The 18,312-nt window shown below is 39.9% G+C and overlaps 1 protein-coding gene across 2 annotated transcripts in view; it reads left to right on the top strand.

Moving 5' to 3' along the window:
* The window catches only part of LOC107565141 (methyl-CpG-binding domain protein 2-like), a 36,175-nt gene that overhangs the window by 906 nt on the left and 16,957 nt on the right, over nt 1–18,312 (top strand). Inside the window, exons 1-3 of one of the 2 annotated variants that reach the window (XM_016250353.1) lie at nt 1,040–1,379; nt 11,080–11,239; nt 13,802–13,939. In XM_016250353.1, coding sequence (XP_016105839.1) covers nt 1,264–1,379; nt 11,080–11,239; nt 13,802–13,939 — 414 coding nt within the window. In that variant the 5' untranslated portion in view covers nt 1,040–1,263. Of the gene's footprint in view, nt 1–1,039; nt 1,380–11,079; nt 11,240–13,801; nt 13,940–18,312 lie in introns of those variants that run through there. The other variant, XM_016250354.1, reaches the window with a different exon arrangement.

Here is an 18,312-nt window from a genome sequence, read left to right on the forward strand (position 1 = left end):
GAGAGAGAGAGAGAGTGTGTGTGTGTGTGAGTCCATAATGAGTCCAAATCCAGTATTAAGACGTTTTTAACTAAAATACATATATAAGCCATAATAACGCTTCCTGCAGTGAAAAAGTGCATCTGCTGTCATCTCTCACATCAAAATCCAGCCACATATGTGTTTAGAGCTGTTTAAACGCTGCTTGATCTGTGCAGATTTCTCTCCTGATTCACACCAGAACACTTTTTCACGTTATTATGGATTATAGACTCTATGTATTTTAGTTAAAAAGGTCTTAATGCTGGATTTGTTTCAGCTTTTGTCTTCTCCAGATGTTAACTGATGGACTGGAGTGCTGTGGATTATTGTGATGTTTTTATCAGCTGTTTGGACTCTCATTCTGACGGCACCCATTCACATCCATTGCTGAGACACTGATGCAGTGCTACATTTCTCCAAACCTGATGAAGACACAAACTCATCCTGACGGCCTGGTGGTGAATTTTAATTTCTGGGTGAACTAATCCTTTAAGGCAGTAAAACTAACATCCATCACTATACTAGATCAAGTCCTCAGTATATAGCTGAAGCTCAGACATTCCTTCACCTCTCGTCATCACAAAACTGTCACAAACATGATTCTAGTGGGAAAGGATGTGATTCATTGCTGTTTTGCGCTCTGAAAATAGCATTCTCAGAACTAACTCACTTTTCTCCGTTATGTTTGTAGTAAGCTGGTGTTTAAGTGATTTTAGAGGATGCACAGCCTTTTACAACCACATTTCACACCAGCAAAGTGATAGAATAGTTTTTGGACTACATTTTCGACGCTAGACTTTATTGTTATGAATTCAGACTGCACAAACTTCAAAGGTTTTGATTGTGAAATGTGTTTGTGTATCTTGTCTTCAGTGAATGGCCCCTGATTAGATGTGGCAGTATATCATTCAGCACAGGCAGGATTACAGTAGGGGCGGGGCCTGCGTCTGTCATGGGGGCGGGGCCTGCGTCTGTCATGGGGGCGGGGCGTGCGGTTGCCAGGCGCTGGGTCACTCGTGTGGGAAGTGCTGAAGTTTCAACGCGTCACAGCCGCGTCACACACGGATCACACGCAGATTGATCGCGTGAACGACGCGTCCGGCGGCTCTCTGACGGCTGTGAGCCGAGTTCGAGTCCTCCGGTTGATAACTCACTACTCTAGCCCGTTAGCGAGCGTCTCTCACGCGCCCGCAGCGCAGCTCTCGGATATTAACTCTTCTGATCGAGCTGATCGATCAGCCAATGATCATGGAGAGGAAGAAGACGGACTGTCCGGCGCTTCCACCCGGCTGGAAGAAGGAAGAAGTCATCCGGAAGTCCGGGCTGAGCGCTGGGAAGAGTGATGTGTATTATTACAGGTGAGTCTTTTTATTCATTTGTATTTTTCTGTATGTTCGCGTGTTTGTTTGAAGCGCGCGCGTTGAGGCGTTACATTGTATCCAGAAGCAGCGCTGAACTCTCAGGAGAGATACACTGTAACTCCTGCGCCGTGACGTCACTGCAGTACAGCGCGAGCGCTTCCTCTGAGCGTCACCTGTTGAGTGCTCGGCTTTAGACTCCGAGCTGTTATTGCTCATTATTTATGAACAGAGACGCTCAGAATACACATCTGTGTGTGTGTGTGTGAGAGAGAGAGAGAGAGAGAGAGAGAGAGAGAGAGAGAGAGAGAGAGAGAGAGAGAGAGAGAGAGAGAGAGAGAGAGAGAGAGAGAGAGAGAGAGAGAGAGAGAGAGAGAGAGAGAGAGAGAGAGAGAGAGAGAGAGAGAGAGAGAGAGAGAGAGAGAGAGAGAGAGAGAGAGAGAGAGAGAGAGAGAGAGAGAGAGAGAGAGAGAGAGAGAGAGAGAGAGAGAGAGAGAGAGAGAGAGAGAGAGAGAGAGAGAGAGAGAGAGAGAGAGAGAGAGAGAGAGAGAGAGAGAGAGAGAGAGAGAGAGAGAGAGAGAGAGAGAGAGAGAGAGAGAGAGAGAGAGAGAGAGAGAGAGAGAGAGAGAGAGAGAGAGAGAGAGAGAGAGAGAGAGAGAGAGAGAGAGAGAGAGAGAGAGAGAGAGAGAGAGAGAGAGAGAGAGAGAGAGAGAGAGAGAGAGAGAGAGAGAGAGAGAGAGAGAGAGAGAGAGAGAGAGAGAGAGAGAGAGAGAGAGAGAGAGAGAGAGAGAGAGAGAGAGAGAGAGAGAGAGAGAGAGAGAGAGAGAGAGAGAGAGAGAGAGAGAGAGAGAGAGAGAGAGAGAGAGAGAGAGAGAGAGAGAGAGAGAGAGAGAGAGAGAGAGAGAGAGAGAGAGAGAGAGAGAGAGAGAGAGAGAGAGAGAGAGAGAGAGAGAGAGAGAGAGAGAGAGAGAGAGAGAGAGAGAGAGAGAGAGAGAGAGAGAGAGAGAGAGAGAGAGAGAGAGAGAGAGAGAGAGAGAGAGAGAGAGAGAGAGAGAGAGAGAGAGAGAGAGAGAGAGAGAGAGAGAGAGAGAGAGAGAGAGAGAGAGAGAGAGAGAGAGAGAGAGAGAGAGAGAGAGAGAGAGAGAGAGAGAGAGAGAGAGAGAGAGAGAGAGAGAGAGAGAGAGAGAGAGAGAGAGAGAGAGAGAGAGAGAGAGAGAGAGAGAGAGAGAGAGAGAGAGAGAGAGAGAGAGAGAGAGAGAGAGAGAGAGAGAGAGAGAGAGAGAGAGAGAGAGAGAGAGAGAGAGAGAGAGAGAGAGAGAGAGAGAGAGAGAGAGAGAGAGAGAGAGAGAGAGAGAGAGAGAGAGAGAGAGAGAGAGAGAGAGAGAGAGAGAGAGAGAGAGAGAGAGAGAGAGAGAGAGAGAGAGAGAGAGAGAGAGAGAGAGAGAGAGAGAGAGAGAGAGAGAGAGAGAGAGAGAGAGAGAGAGAGAGAGAGAGAGAGAGAGAGAGAGAGAGAGAGAGAGAGAGAGAGAGAGAGAGAGAGAGAGAGAGAGAGAGAGAGAGAGAGAGAGAGAGAGAGAGAGAGAGAGAGAGAGAGAGAGAGAGAGAGAGAGAGAGAGAGAGAGAGAGAGAGAGAGAGAGAGAGAGAGAGAGAGAGAGAGAGAGAGAGAGAGAGAGAGAGAGAGAGAGAGAGAGAGAGAGAGAGAGAGAGAGAGAGAGAGAGAGAGAGAGAGAGAGAGAGAGAGAGAGAGAGAGAGAGAGAGAGAGAGAGAGAGAGAGAGAGAGAGAGAGAGAGAGAGAGAGAGAGAGAGAGAGAGAGAGAGAGAGAGAGAGAGAGAGAGAGAGAGAGAGAGAGAGAGAGAGAGAGAGAGAGAGAGAGAGAGAGAGAGAGAGAGAGAGAGAGAGAGAGAGAGAGAGAGAGAGAGAGAGAGAGAGAGAGAGAGAGAGAGAGAGAGTGTGTGTGTGTGTGTGTAGGGTGGCATGTTTAAGACAGATGCGTTTTGGAAACAAGAAATTGTAATGACAAAAAAATATGCCTATTATTGTTTGACTGAAATGGGTAAAGCAGGGATCCAGTGTTATTTTATGCATAGCAAACAATTTAATGAAAGCAAAAATGTACAATATTTTCTCTGAACTGACTGTGCTAATTTAAAAGCAGATTGTTTTTTTTGACACATTAATGATTCGGTGCAAACACTTAAAATTTTTTTGTAAATAAAGAGATTATTGGTGTATGTTTTACAAGAAAATATAATTTCAGTCTTTCTATTTCAAAATTGTACTTTTTCAGTGTGTTGCTTGCCATTTATTTGTAATTATTTGTGAAATGTGCTAGCCGTTTCTGAGTGATAATAGTTTCAAAATGAATCTTACCAGGGTTAGGATTGAACTAAAACCACAAAACATTTCTGTTATTTTAAATAAAATAAATTTGATCTCAAATTAAATCATGTAACATATATTTATATAAAAATATAGAAATAAAAATATATAAAAACTAGTTGCCAACTTGATGTACTAAAATTATTAAAACTGAAATAAAAAAATTATAAAAGCTATTTAGACATTTAAAAAACAACAACAAAAAATTTCTAAAAAAAAGCTTTACATTAAAACATGTAAAATATAAAAACAAATTCAAAACAGTGATAAAACACTAAAAGTATCTCAGTGATACTAAAATACAATTTTACAAATACACGCACTCACTCACTCTCTCACTCACTCTCTCACTCACTCTCTCACTCACTCTCTCACTCACTCTCTCACTCACTCTCTCACTCACTCTCTCACTCACTCTCTCACTCACTCTCTCACTCACTCTCTCACTCACTCTCTCACTCACTCTCTCACTCACTCTCTCACTCACTCTCTCACTCACTCTCTCACTCACTCTCTCACTCACTCTCTCACTCACTCTCTCACTCACTCTCTCACTCACTCTCTCACTCACTCTCTCACTCACTCTCTCACACACTCTCTCACACACTCACTCTCACTCACTCACTCTCTCACACACACTCACTCACTCTCACTCACTCTCTCACACACTCACACACTCTCTCACTCACTCTCTCACACACTCTCTCACTCACTCCAATAATATTTTTAGTTATTATTTGTGTATATATATTAGTTTTTATTAGTGACCTTTGACCTCTTACTAGTCAAATAAATCAATTTTTACACCGCAAAAAAAGACACAGAATCTAATAAATGTGTTCATAATAATTACTATTAAGTCATTCATAATTAAAAATGTTTTTACTGTTATTATTTCATTTCAAACCAATGCTGACCAATTATGGTTTAGTAACCAAATCATTTTTTTCATAGAATTGTTAAAGGAATAATTCACCCTAAAAATAATAATCAAGATGTTCAGCAGCGTGAAAGTCTCAGCTATATTCACTCTAAATGAGAGCTGCACGATTGTGACAAAAAAAAATCATAATTGTTGATTATTCCCTTGAAATTGTAATTGCGATTGTTAATTACGAGTATCACCATTTACATTGAATGATGTTTTGAATTGTTTTATATCATTGTTTGAAGCAACTGCATGCCATATTTTGATATGAAAAATAAACCAGCTGAAAACACTTTTCCTGGAAAACTTGTATTGCTTTTCTTGAGTGTTAAGCCTCAGATGTCAAGTATACATTGGTTTGGGTTCTTCTTCAAATAAAAAAGCAAAGGTATTCATGGTATTATAGTGTTATACTAAAATTAAAATTAAAACTCACACACACACACACTCTCTCTCTCACACTCACACACACACACACACTCACACTCACACTCACACTCTCTCTCACACTCACACTCTCTCTCACACTCACACTCTCTCTCACACTCACACTCTCTCTCACACTCACACTCTCTCTCACACTCACACTCTCTCTCACACTCACACTCTCTCTCACACTCACACTCTCTCTCACACTCACACTCTCTCTCACACTCACACTCTCTCTCACACTCACACTCTCTCTCACACTCACACTCTCTCTCACACTCACACTCTCTCTCACACTCACACTCTCTCTCACACTCACACTCTCTCTCACACTCACACTCTCTCTCACACTCACACTCTCTCTCACACTCACACTCTCTCTCACACTCACACTCTCTCTCACACTCACACTCTCTCTCACACTCACACTCTCTCTCACACTCACACTCTCTCTCACACTCACACTCTCTCTCACACTCACACTCTCTCTCACACTCACACTCTCTCTCACACTCACACTCTCTCTCACACTCACACTCTCTCTCACACTCACACTCTCTCTCACACTCACACTCTCTCTCACACTCACACTCTCTCTCACACTCACACTCTCTCTCACACTCACACTCTCTCTCACACTCACACTCTCTCTCACACTCACACTCTCTCTCACACTCACACTCTCTCTCACACTCACACTCTCTCTCACACTCACACTCTCTCTCACACTCACACTCTCTCTCACACTCACACTCTCTCTCACACTCACACTCTCTCTCACACTCACACTCTCTCTCACACTCACACTCTCTCTCACACTCACACTCTCTCTCACACTCACACTCTCTCTCACACTCACACTCTCTCTCACACTCACACTCTCTCTCACACTCACACTCTCTCTCACACTCACACTCTCTCTCACACTCACACTCTCTCTCACACTCACACTCTCTCTCACACTCACACTCTCTCTCACACTCACACTCTCTCTCACACTCACACTCTCTCTCACACTCACACTCTCTCTCACACTCACACTCTCTCTCACACTCACACTCTCTCTCACACTCACACTCTCTCTCACACTCACACTCTCTCTCACACTCACACTCTCTCTCACACTCACACTCTCTCTCACACTCACACTCTCTCTCACACTCACACTCTCTCTCACACTCACACTCTCTCTCACACTCACACTCTCTCTCACACTCACACTCTCTCTCACACTCACACTCTCTCTCACACTCACACTCTCTCTCACACTCACACTCTCTCTCACACTCACACTCTCTCTCACACTCACACTCTCTCTCACACTCACACTCTCTCTCACACTCACACTCTCTCTCACACTCACACTCTCTCTCACACTCACACTCTCTCTCACACTCACACTCTCTCTCACACTCACACTCTCTCTCACACTCACACTCTCTCTCACACTCACACTCTCTCTCACACTCACACTCTCTCTCACACTCACACTCTCTCTCACACTCACACTCTCTCTCACACTCACACTCTCTCTCACACTCACACTCTCTCTCACACTCACACTCTCTCTCACACTCACACTCTCTCTCACACTCACACTCTCTCTCACACTCACACTCTCTCTCACACTCACACTCTCTCTCACACTCACACTCTCTCTCACACTCACACTCTCTCTCACACTCACACTCTCTCTCACACACACATGCGCACTCACACACACACACACACACACACACAGACAGGGTCTATCTGGCTTTAACATGTAGTGAGATGCAGTGTGCAAACCGCAGCCGGTCTGAGAGCGTCTGAAAGCTGATATGAGTCGAGGCCGTGACACAGACACACGAGAGAGACGCTCCAGCAGGGTGTTTCCGCTCACCGTTACACAGACGAGATCCACGTGGACGACTCTTGTGTTGTGTTTTCAGTGTTGCAGTGAGCCGAGCGCCATGAAGCCGCTGCGCTTCTCGCTGTAAGTGTGTTCACACGCCGTGGGGGAAGGGCATGAGTGTGTGTGAGTGTGTGTAAGGTTCCGCTCACCGTTACACAGACGAGATCCACGTGGACGACTCTTGTGTGTGAGTGTGAGTGAGTGTGTGTGTCTGTGTGTGAGTGAGAGTGTGTGTGAGTGAGAGTGAGAGTGTGTGTGAGTGAGAGTGAGAGTGTGTGTGAGTGAGAGTGAGAGTGTGTGTGAGTGAGAGTGAGAGTGTGTGTGAGTGAGAGTGAGAGTGTGTGTGAGTGAGAGTGAGAGTGTGTGTGAGTGAGAGTGAGAGTGTGTGTGAGTGAGAGTGAGAGTGTGTGTGAGTGAGAGTGAGAGTGTGTGTGAGTGAGAGTGAGAGTGTGTGTGAGTGAGAGTGAGAGTGTGTGTGAGTGAGAGTGAGAGTGTGTGTGAGTGAGAGTGAGAGTGTGTGTGAGTGAGAGTGAGAGTGTGTGTGAGTGAGAGTGAGAGTGTGTGTGAGTGAGAGTGAGAGTGTGTGTGAGTGAGAGTGAGAGTGTGTGTGAGTGAGAGTGAGAGTGTGTGTGAGTGAGAGTGAGAGTGTGTGTGAGTGAGAGTGAGAGTGTGTGTGAGTGAGAGTGAGAGTGTGTGTGAGTGAGAGTGAGAGTGTGTGTGAGTGAGAGTGAGAGTGTGTGTGAGTGAGAGTGAGAGTGTGTGTGAGTGAGAGTGAGAGTGTGTGTGAGTGAGAGTGAGAGTGTGTGTGAGTGAGAGTGAGAGTGTGTGTGAGTGAGAGTGTGTCTGTGTGTGAGTGAGTGAGCGGGAGAGTGTGAGTGTGTGTGAGAGTGTGTCTGTGTGTGAGTGAGCGTGAGAGTGTGTGTGTGTGTGTGTGTGTGTGAGAGAGTGTGTGTGTGTGTGTGTGTGTGTGAGTGAGAGTGTGTGTGTGTGTGTGAGTGAGAGAGAGAGAGTGTGTGTGTGTGTGTGTGTGTGTGAGTGAGAGTGTGTGTGTGTGTGTGAGTGAGAGAGAGAGAGTGTGTGTGTGTGTGTGTGTGTGTGAGTGAGAGTGTGTGTGTGTGTGTGAGTGAGAGAGAGAGAGTGTGTGTGTGTGTGTGTGTGTGTGAGTGAGAGTGTGTGTGTGTGTGTGAGTGAGAGAGAGAGAGTGTGTGTGTGTGTGTGTGTGTGTGAGTGAGAGTGTGTGTGTGTGTGTGAGTGAGAGAGAGAGAGTGTGTGTGTGTGTGTGTGTGTGTGAGTGAGAGTGTGTGTGTGTGTGTGAGTGAGAGAGAGAGAGTGTGTGTGTGTGTGTGTGTGTGTGAGTGAGAGTGTGTGTGTGTGTGTGAGAGAGAGAGAGAGAGTGTGTGTGTGTTTTCTCAGTTTTGACTCATCTCTGACTCATGCAGTGTCTGTTGCTGCTGCGACTGGTTTTTCTGCAGATTCTCACCTCATCGCTCTGAGCCTTCACCGGCTGCTCTTCTGCTACCGTCGCAGTTTTGCAGCTTGGCAATTTAAAAAACACGAGTTTAATGGTTCATATGCTGCTGTTCAGACTGTTCAGATTCCTGCTTTAATATTTTCATTCTCAAAGGGCTTGTTTACATGCATTAACAAACGTTTACACTCATGAAATGTAAACACTTATTGGCAGCAGATGTCATGTTCATATTAAATACCACCCATAAAACTCCATTAACAATGAAACAAATACAATTGGTTAAATTATTATAATTCACTGTCATTTGATGTTTTTAAGAATATTTAAAAACATTAATACTGAACTGTTTTATTCAGAATAAATCACATTTCCTTCCTTTTAATTTTGTAGAATGTTTATTTTTATTTCTTCTCCTGGTGCAGTTTGTCTTGTCTGCTTATTATATTGCATTTTTAAGGGCCATGTTTTGAGAAAACATCTTTTGTAAGTCACTTTGGATAAAAGTGTCTGCAAAATAAATAGGATACAGGTTTATTTACGTGAGGTTTAAAGGTCGTACCGTGAATTTTGGCACGTTTCCACACGCCAGGGTTTGGATCGCCAGTTTGGAGGCAGACATGTGCCAAAGACGCGCTTGTTTTTGCAGACGTTACGGACGAAACACCGTGATTCCAGTCGAATAAAACACATGTATGGGAATATTAAACTGAAGCTTATATAATTGATAGTTTTATAAGGTTGTAAGAAAATGTTGTTAAATTATATTGATTTCTCATGATATTGTTAATACAATACTGTAACAATGAAACCAGGGTTATTGTAGTTTAACTAACTAACTAATATATATATATATATATCTTAAACAGTTTTTGTTACTTGAAATAAAATAAATGCTAAATTAAGTAAAATAATTATAAAAAATCATTCCAAAACAACATTTCTCATTTTAATTTAGTTTAACTTGATTTATTGAAACAACTAAAACTGAAATTGAAATGAATAAAAACTATATAGACATTTAAAAAAAATGTGTAAATGTGTAACTAGAATACACAAATTAAAACGAACTAATTCAAAATATTTGAAATAAAACTATAATAGTATCTTAATGATACTAAAATAACGCTGATTGAAATGTGCTTTTTCTGTGAAGCTACTTTGTAACCGCATGTGTTGTGAAAAGTGCGATACAAATAAAACTTGAATTATTATTATTTCAATGTCTCCATGAAAACAGGCTTTGCTGCTGATACGGCGTTACATAATGACGAGTAAGTCCGTGCAGACGTGTCACTGCGGGTTAACTAGTCCTGCTGAAGTCTGGTTTGCTGCGGTCAGTCCAAGGGTCAGCGCTTTATCTGAGCTGATTAGTGCTTTAGTCTCAGGCTGGAAAAGCTTCAAATCAACAAGAAACCACATTCACAACATGCTCCACTTCTGAAATATGACCGCTCTCTGAGAGAAGCTGCAGGATGGGACTTGAGTTCCTCTCTGATCAATTGATTGGACGGTGAAAATGTCTCTGTGTGAAGGTGGTTCAAAATAAGATCAGGAACATGCATTAAGACTTCATGTGTGTTTTTATTTCTGTTCTTCAGCAGCTGTGACCGCAGTCGTGTTATAACGTCCAAAACTAACCTCTTAATAGCATCACTGCTCAAAGTTTAGAGTCAGTATGATTTTTAATTTTTTTGGGAAAATAAATTATTTTATTCACCGAGGATGCATTAAATTGATCAGAAGTGACAGTAAAGACATTTAGAATGTTACAAAATAATAAATGCTGTTCTTTTGAACTTTCTGATCATCTGTGAATCCTGAAAAATAAAATGCATCACAGTTTCTACAAAAATATTGTGCAGCACGACTGTTTTCAACATTGATAATAATCAGAAATGTTTCTCGAGCAGCAGATCAGCATATTATACTGATTTCTGAAGATCATGTGACACTGAAGACTGGAGGAATGATGCTGAAAATACAGCTGCGCATCACAGAAATACATTACAGTTTAACAGATATTCACACAGAAAACAGTTTACAGTTACAATTTTTAAATTGTAAAAATAAAAACACACTCACACTCTCTCACACACACACACACACACACACACACACACACTCACACTCACACTCACACTCACACACACACACACACACGTACACACAGAAGAGACCATTTCATAAAATCGTACCAACCCCAAACTTTTGAACAGTACTGTAGTTTCTGTCTGTCGTTAATTTCTGTATCTGATCTTCTCGAGCATCAAGGTCATGGCTTTGATTCACGTGAACTAATAAACCTTGTTTCAACTTCAATAAAAGAACGTAAATAATGCTTGTAAATGATGACACTGAAGCCTGGAAAAAATTCAGTTTGCATCACAGGAATAAATTGTATTTTAACATATATTCACATAGAAAACAGCTATTTTAAATTGCAATATCCTTGTTTTTACTGTATTTTTAATCAAATAAATGCAGCCAGAAGTCTTCTTTCTGTTAGTGCAAAACTCACCGCCATGATTAAGTCAGAAGTGTTTAGAGAATAGACTAGGTTGAGTCAGTCGGTGTGTTGATGTGTGTTTTGCTCCAGTCCCACAGGAAAGAAGTTCCGCAGTAAACCTCAGTTATCCCGCTACCTCGGGAACTCGGTGGATCTGGGATGTTTCGACTTCCGCACGGGCAAAATAATGCCCAGCAAGATGCAGAAGAACAAGCAGAGACTGCGCAGCGACAACCTCAGCCTGAGCAAGGTACTGAACGCCACACATCTCACGGGTCGTTTTAGTTTGTTCATTGGGTTTGGAAATCCCTGTGTGACGGTATTTTGATTAGTCATTTTCTGCAGTGAAATTGATTGGTAATAAACAGTAGTATTTAAAGGAATATTTCACCCAAAAATGAACATTCTGTAGTCATGTACTCATCCTCATGTCGGTCCAAACATGAAAATGAAATATTGAAATAATCAAATCTGAGAGATTCCTGTCCCTCCATTGAAAGTTTGTTCACCCAAAACTGTTGCTTCAAAACGTTAGTAAGAGATCAAAAATAAATCCATATGAATTGAGCCATTTAATCAAAGTCCTCTAAAGAGACATGATTGCTTTATATAATTCAGGCTTTATTCACATATAAACTTTGATCGTCAAACATAAACAAAAGCTTATACATATGATGTGACACGGGAGAATGAACCTCACTGGTTCTCGTGCATCATGCAAACATGCTTGAGCTTCCGTGACCGTATTTGTGTGCTGTAAACAGTGTTAGCTGATCAGTGTTTATATGCAAATAAAAGCCTAAATTACACCTGTTCATGATCTCTTTAACTCTTTTAGTTTTGGGTGAACAGACTTTTAAGGACAGAGTGGAGTTGCATGGAGATCAGTGGAGGGTTGTGTAGAGATGCGTGGAGATTGTGTGGAGAGAATTTTAACTGTGGTAATTGTAATTATTGTATAAATATGGTCTGGACTAATTCATTTGAGGACAAAAGACGCAAGAAGAAATTTGAGATCACAGACTTTATTAATTGCATTTCCACCCGTGTCATTTACAGATTGGAATGTCCGTGTAATCGTTTCTATGTGGGACTCACCAAGAGGAGGTTACGTGACAGAGTGGCTGAACATAGATGCACAATATGTACTGGTAACAAGAATTATCCGATGCGGGGAGATGTGTGAGTTGCATAGAGAGATGTGTAGAGTTGCGTGGAGATGCGAAGAGTTGTGTAGAGTTGCGGAAAGATGTGTGAAGTTTCGTGGAGGTGCGTGGATAGTTGTGTAGAGATAGGGTTGCAAAGAGGTGGAAAATTTCGAGTAAATTTCCGGAAAGTTTCCAAAAATCCCTGGAATATTCCCAAAAAATCCTGGAAAGTTTCCAAAATTTCTTGAATATTTCCGAAATATACTGTACATTTTCCACCTTTTTGCAACCCTATGTAGAGATGAGTGGAGATGCGAAGAGTTGCAGGGAGATGTGTGTAGAGTTGTGTAGAGATGCATTGAGATGCGAAGAGTTGTGTGAAGATGCGAAGAGTTGCATGGGGAGCTACATGGAAATGCGAAGAGTTGTGTGGAGATGTAAAGAATTGTGTAGAGTTGTGTGGAGATGTGAAGAGTTGTGTAGAGTTATGTGGAGTTGTGTAGAGTTGTGTGGAGATGTGAAGAGCTGCGTGGATATGTGAAGAGTTGTGTAGAGTTATGTGGAGTTGTGTAGAGTTGTGTGGAGTTACAAAGAAATGGGTAGAGTTGCGTGGAGATGCAAATATTTGCATGGGGAGCTGCGTGGAGATGCGAAGTGTTGTGTAGGGATGCGTGGAGATGTGAAGAGTTGTGTGGAGATTGAAAAAGATGCGTGGAAATGAGTAGAGTTGTGCAGAGTTGCGTGGAGATGCGAAAAGTTGCATGGGGAGTTGCGTGGATATATGAAGAGTTGCATGGAGATGCGTAGAGTTGTGTAGAGATGTGTGTTGTCAAGCGGATTGTAGTCCATCTCAAATGTGTTTCAGAGGGCATTCACACCCGATCTTTTCATGATTAAATGACTATTCAATTTGAACTATTAAAAAAAAAGAGCGGCTCAGTGTAAATAGGCACAGTGATCGTCCATAAAATGCATTGCTGTTCTGTTGTAAGTAATCTTAAAGATTCCTAAATGCATCTACTTCCGGAAGGCCAAATAAAGTGCTTTTGCTTTCGCCTAGAAACACACAGCGTCTCCCTGACATGCTGCTTCAACACTAACTGCGGTTACTGAAACCACGCCTTCTTTCTCTGCGTGCACATTTGGGCGCATTATGCAAATATTTCCACATAGTGAGGTAGATATGTGGGGGGCGTGTTAGAACGAGCCGTTTTAGGGGGGCGTGGCAGAGTTTTAACTTTGATAAAGAATATCTCTTTGGTTTTGAGACTTTAGTCTTTGCAACTTCAGGGATCTTATCTATGCACAATCAGCTTGTAACACTCCAAAGAGAAAGGAAAACTTGAAATCGCATCATATGACCCCTTTAAATAAGGAAGTTATTTTTTTCAAAACATTTTGCATGCTGATCCTGTAAAGCGCGTCATTGCGTAGGCTGTTAGTGTGTCTGTGCGCTTCCTCATGCATTTCTCTCAGGACTCTGATATGATCTCAACATTCAACATGCTTTCATTTTCAGTTCAGCAGACTCTCTATACAGGTATTCTTCATTTGCTCGTGATGAGATGGTTGAAAGTGAAAGGATGAGGCAGGAAAGGTTTGGCTCTGATCTCTGAGATCATTCATTTATGAGTGTTTGTGTAAACGTGTGTCTGTGTTCGTAGGGAAAGCTGGATCTGAGCACGGCGCTGCCCATCAGACAAACAGCCTCCATCTTCAAACAGCCGGTCACTAAAGTGGTCAATCATCCCAACAACAAAGTCAAGACAGACCTCCAGAGAGCCACGGAGCAGCCGCGACAGGTGCCGTCATCACATATTCACACTCACTTCTTCACAATCTGTTAGGCCTGTTTCACTGCGCACGCGTCAGAGTGTTCACACTGGAAGCGTTTAACAGCGTTAAAGATTTCTTTAAAGACAAACATAAACTTGAAAGTTTTAAAGTCTTGAAAGGTTGTTAACACGGGGATTCACATGTAAAATCACAGCTCCGATCATGTCTCTTCAGTCATACTTCAATATAGAACATGCTGTTTTTCATGGGTTTTTTAATTATTACACCATACATTCCATACATTTTTAGCATTTTTTTGTGTGAAATCATATTTACGTGTGCCGTCACTTTAATCAAACTTTAATCACACTTGCGGTGTGAAACCGGCCTTATTCTAGTCATTCAGATGTTACACTGGCTTTTACCTTTAGAGTTTTTAAATGAGTAATTTTGTTATGCACTTTGGTCGTTTTTGTTTGTTTTTAAATATTTATGTTTAGCTTCACTTTTAGTAATTTTAGTACTTCAGCTTAAACTTACTTTACTTCAGTTCCAAGACAACATTTCACATTTAAAAGTTTTTTAAGGTTTGATTTTTCTTCTAATTTTTAATTCCATTCCATTCCATTCTATTCTATTCCATTCTATTTCATTCCATTCTATTCCATTCCATTCCATTCCATTCTATTCTATTTCATTCCATTCCATTCCATTCTATTCCATTCTATTTCATTCCATTCTATTCCATTCCATCCTAGTACTGAGCCTTGAGGTACTCCATACTGCACTTGTGATCGATATGATACCTCTTCATTCACTGCTACGAATTGATGACGATCAGATGAGTACGATTAGAACCATGCTAATGCACTTCCACTAATGCCAACAAAGTTTTCTAGTCTATTCAAAAGAATGTTGTGGTCAATAGTGTCGAACGCAGCGCTAAGATCCAGTAGCACTAATAGAGAGATACAACCACGATCAGATGATAAGAGCAGGTCATTTGTAACTCTAATGAGAGCAGTCTCTGTACTATTGTACATATTATTTCCTAAAAATGTACTAAAATAATCAGCAACAGAACGTATGATTGATAACTTGATAATACTTTATTAATTACTTAATTTATTCATTCATTCATTATTTTAATGAACTGTATTTATTATTATTTATGATTATGATTACGTTATGATTATTTAGAATTTTATTTTAATGAATTTTATTTATATTATTGTCATACATTTTATTTATGTTTATTTTTATAGTTTTAATTAATTTTTATTTATTTATTTATTAATCACACATTTGGATCCTGATGTACGCGTGTTCAAAAATGACAAAAATTATGTGTATTTGTGGAAACATTTGCCTTATTTTATATTCAACAGCCGTGAAATATGTAAATGCATCGTTTTCTTCCTTGTTCACTAATGGGAAACTGTATGCTTCTTTCTTTTCTTTTCTAAAACCAGTTCTTATTAATTGACGTGACATTTACACAACATAACTTTGTTTTATTTCAGCTGAACTGTCAAACTGAATTCTGCTCACCGTTCTCTTCTCGGCTGAGTGTGTAAACGTGTGTCTGTGTTCGTAGGGAAAGCTGGATCTGAGCACGGCGCTGCCCATCAGACAAACAGCCTCCATCTTCAAACAGCCGGTCACTAAAGTGGTCAATCATCCCAACAACAAAGTCAAGACAGACCTCCAGAGAGCCACGGAGCAGCCGCGACAGGTGCCGTCATCACATATTCACACTCACTTCTTCACAATCTGTTAGGCCTGTTTCACTGCGCACGCGTCAGAGTGTTCACACTGGAAGCGTTTAACAGCGTTAAAGATTTCTTTAAAGACAAACATAAACTTGAAAGTTTTAAAGTCTTGAAAGGTTGTTAACACGGGGATTCACATGTAAAATCACAGCTCCGATCATGTCTCTTCAGTCATACTTCAATATAGAACATGCTGTTTTTCATGGGTTTTTTAATTATTACACCATACATTCCATACATTTTTAGCATTTTTTTGTGTGAAATCATATTTACGTGTGCCGTCACTTTAATCAAACTTTAATCACACTTGCGGTGTGAAACCGGCCTTATTCTAGTCATTCAGATGTTACACTGGCTTTTACCTTTAGAGTTTTTAAATGAGTAATTTTGTTATGCACTTTGGTCGTTTTTGTTTGTTTTTAAATATTTATGTTTAGCTTCACTTTTAGTAATTTTAGTACTTCAGCTTAAACTTACTTTACTTCAGTTCCAAGACAACATTTCACATTTAAAAGTTTTTTAAGGTTTGATTTTTCTTCTAATTTTTAATTCCATTCCATTCCATTCTATTCTATTCCATTCTATTTCATTCCATTCTATTCCATTCCATTCCATTCCATTCTATTCTATTTCATTCCATTCCATTCCATTCTATTCCATTCTATTTCATTCCATTCTATTCCATTCCATTCTATTCTATTCTATTTTATTTCATTCCATTCCATTCCATTCCATTCTATTCTATTCCATTCTATTTCATTCCATTCCATTCTATTCTATTCTATTCTATTCTATTTTATTTTCAGTTAACAAAAACTATTTGTAATAGGTTTAATTTTAACTAACAACTGATCACTTCAGCTCCATCAAATTGACGTTTCTTTGTGAAATTGAAATATAACTATAATAATATACTAATATAGCACTTGTATATTATTGCTCTTTTTTTGGTTTTGATTGCTTCTATTGTCTTCATTTGTTAGTCACTTTGGATAAAATTGTTTGCTAAATAACAATTTAAATATGATGTAAATGTAAAAAACTAAACTAAATAGAAATTTTAAAACAAGCCCCAAATCAAATAAGTGACAAATAAAATAAATCTCCATGCATTTATGAAGTTATTTCATGATTTATTTTTTGGGTCTATGTAAATGATTTATTTTTAAATATTTCTATATTTATTTAGGCATTCATGAATTTATTTATTTGTGCATTAATTAATTTCTTTATGCATTTATGATTTTTTTTTATGTATTAATTTTATTTAATTTATTTTTAGCCATTTCTTGTTAACTGACATCTTGTTAACTTTCATTATCATCACAACTACAGTAAAGTTTTTATTACTTTTTAAAGAAGTCTCTTCTGCTCATCAAGACTGCATTTATTTGATCAGAAATACAGAAAAAGCAGTAATATTATGAAATATTATTAGAATGTAAAACAGCTGTTTTCTATGTGAGTATCTGTTAAACTGTAATGTATTTCTGTGATGCGCAGCTGTATTTTCAGCATCATTCCTCCAGTCTTCAGTGTCACATGATCTTCAGAAATCACTATAATATGTTGATTTATTATCAATGTTAGTAATTTTTTATTCATCAAAGAATCTTGAAAAAGTATCACAGGTTCCAAAAAAAAAAATGAAGCAGCAAAACTGTTTCTAACACTGATAATAAATCAGCATATCACAGAAATACATTACAGTTTAACAGATATTCACACAGAAAACAGCTGTTTTAGATTCTAATAATATTTCACAATTTTTACTGGTGAGCCGAAGACCCTTCTGTCAGAAAGATCAGTAGTTTATGCCTGTCATTAGTTTCTGTATCTGATCAGCAGACAATGCATTTCCGGAACAGAACGTCAGTTTAACAACATAAATTATTAAATACATTATTTGTTTGTGCTGCAAATCTCATAATGTGTTTGATGCAAAACTAGATCAAATGGGGAAAACATTGTAACTCCGTAGTTTCATGCTCTCTCAAGTGAAGCAAAGGTAGAAAGTCCACCGAAAACATCATTCTTACATTTTTGGCTTCGACGATATATGTTGACGATATACGTTATTCGGCAACATGCAATAAAGTGATCAAATTTAAAATGTCTATATAAAATATTTAAATGTTTATATCAAATTTTAATAAAAAATATGGAAGATTGTATTGTGTTGTGTTGCTGAAAGTCCTTGATTTTATCACGTTGCAGCGTTTTACTTGCCAATATTTAAAATATATAATTATTTTTGGTATTTACGGATGTTGAATCAAACACCTAGGCTGTGCTAAAGTAACTCGCCAGTTAACGTTAACTCGCAACATAGCCTAGTTTAGTTTGCGTGAATTTTCTTAACGTACCTTTATCTTGCTTTTTCTTCTCTTCCTCTGTTTTTTTCTCTGCACCAGAAGGATCTGTCCGTCTTTGTGACTCTTTAATCAACTTCAGTAATCACTTTCTGGCTCTGCTTGCATCCTGCAGCCAGGGCTTATTTTCATTTCATACTGCATTTTTAATAATTCCCATTGTCTGCTGACTAGGCATGTAACGATTCACTCAACTCACGATTCTATTCGATTCACGATTAGTTTTTTTTACAAAATGAGATTTAAGACAAATTA

Source organism: Sinocyclocheilus grahami, unplaced genomic scaffold (assembly GCF_001515645.1).
Source record: "Sinocyclocheilus grahami isolate Dianchi unplaced genomic scaffold, SAMN03320097.WGS_v1.1 scaffold984.1, whole genome shotgun sequence".
Taxonomy (NCBI): domain Eukaryota; kingdom Metazoa; phylum Chordata; class Actinopteri; order Cypriniformes; family Cyprinidae; genus Sinocyclocheilus; species Sinocyclocheilus grahami.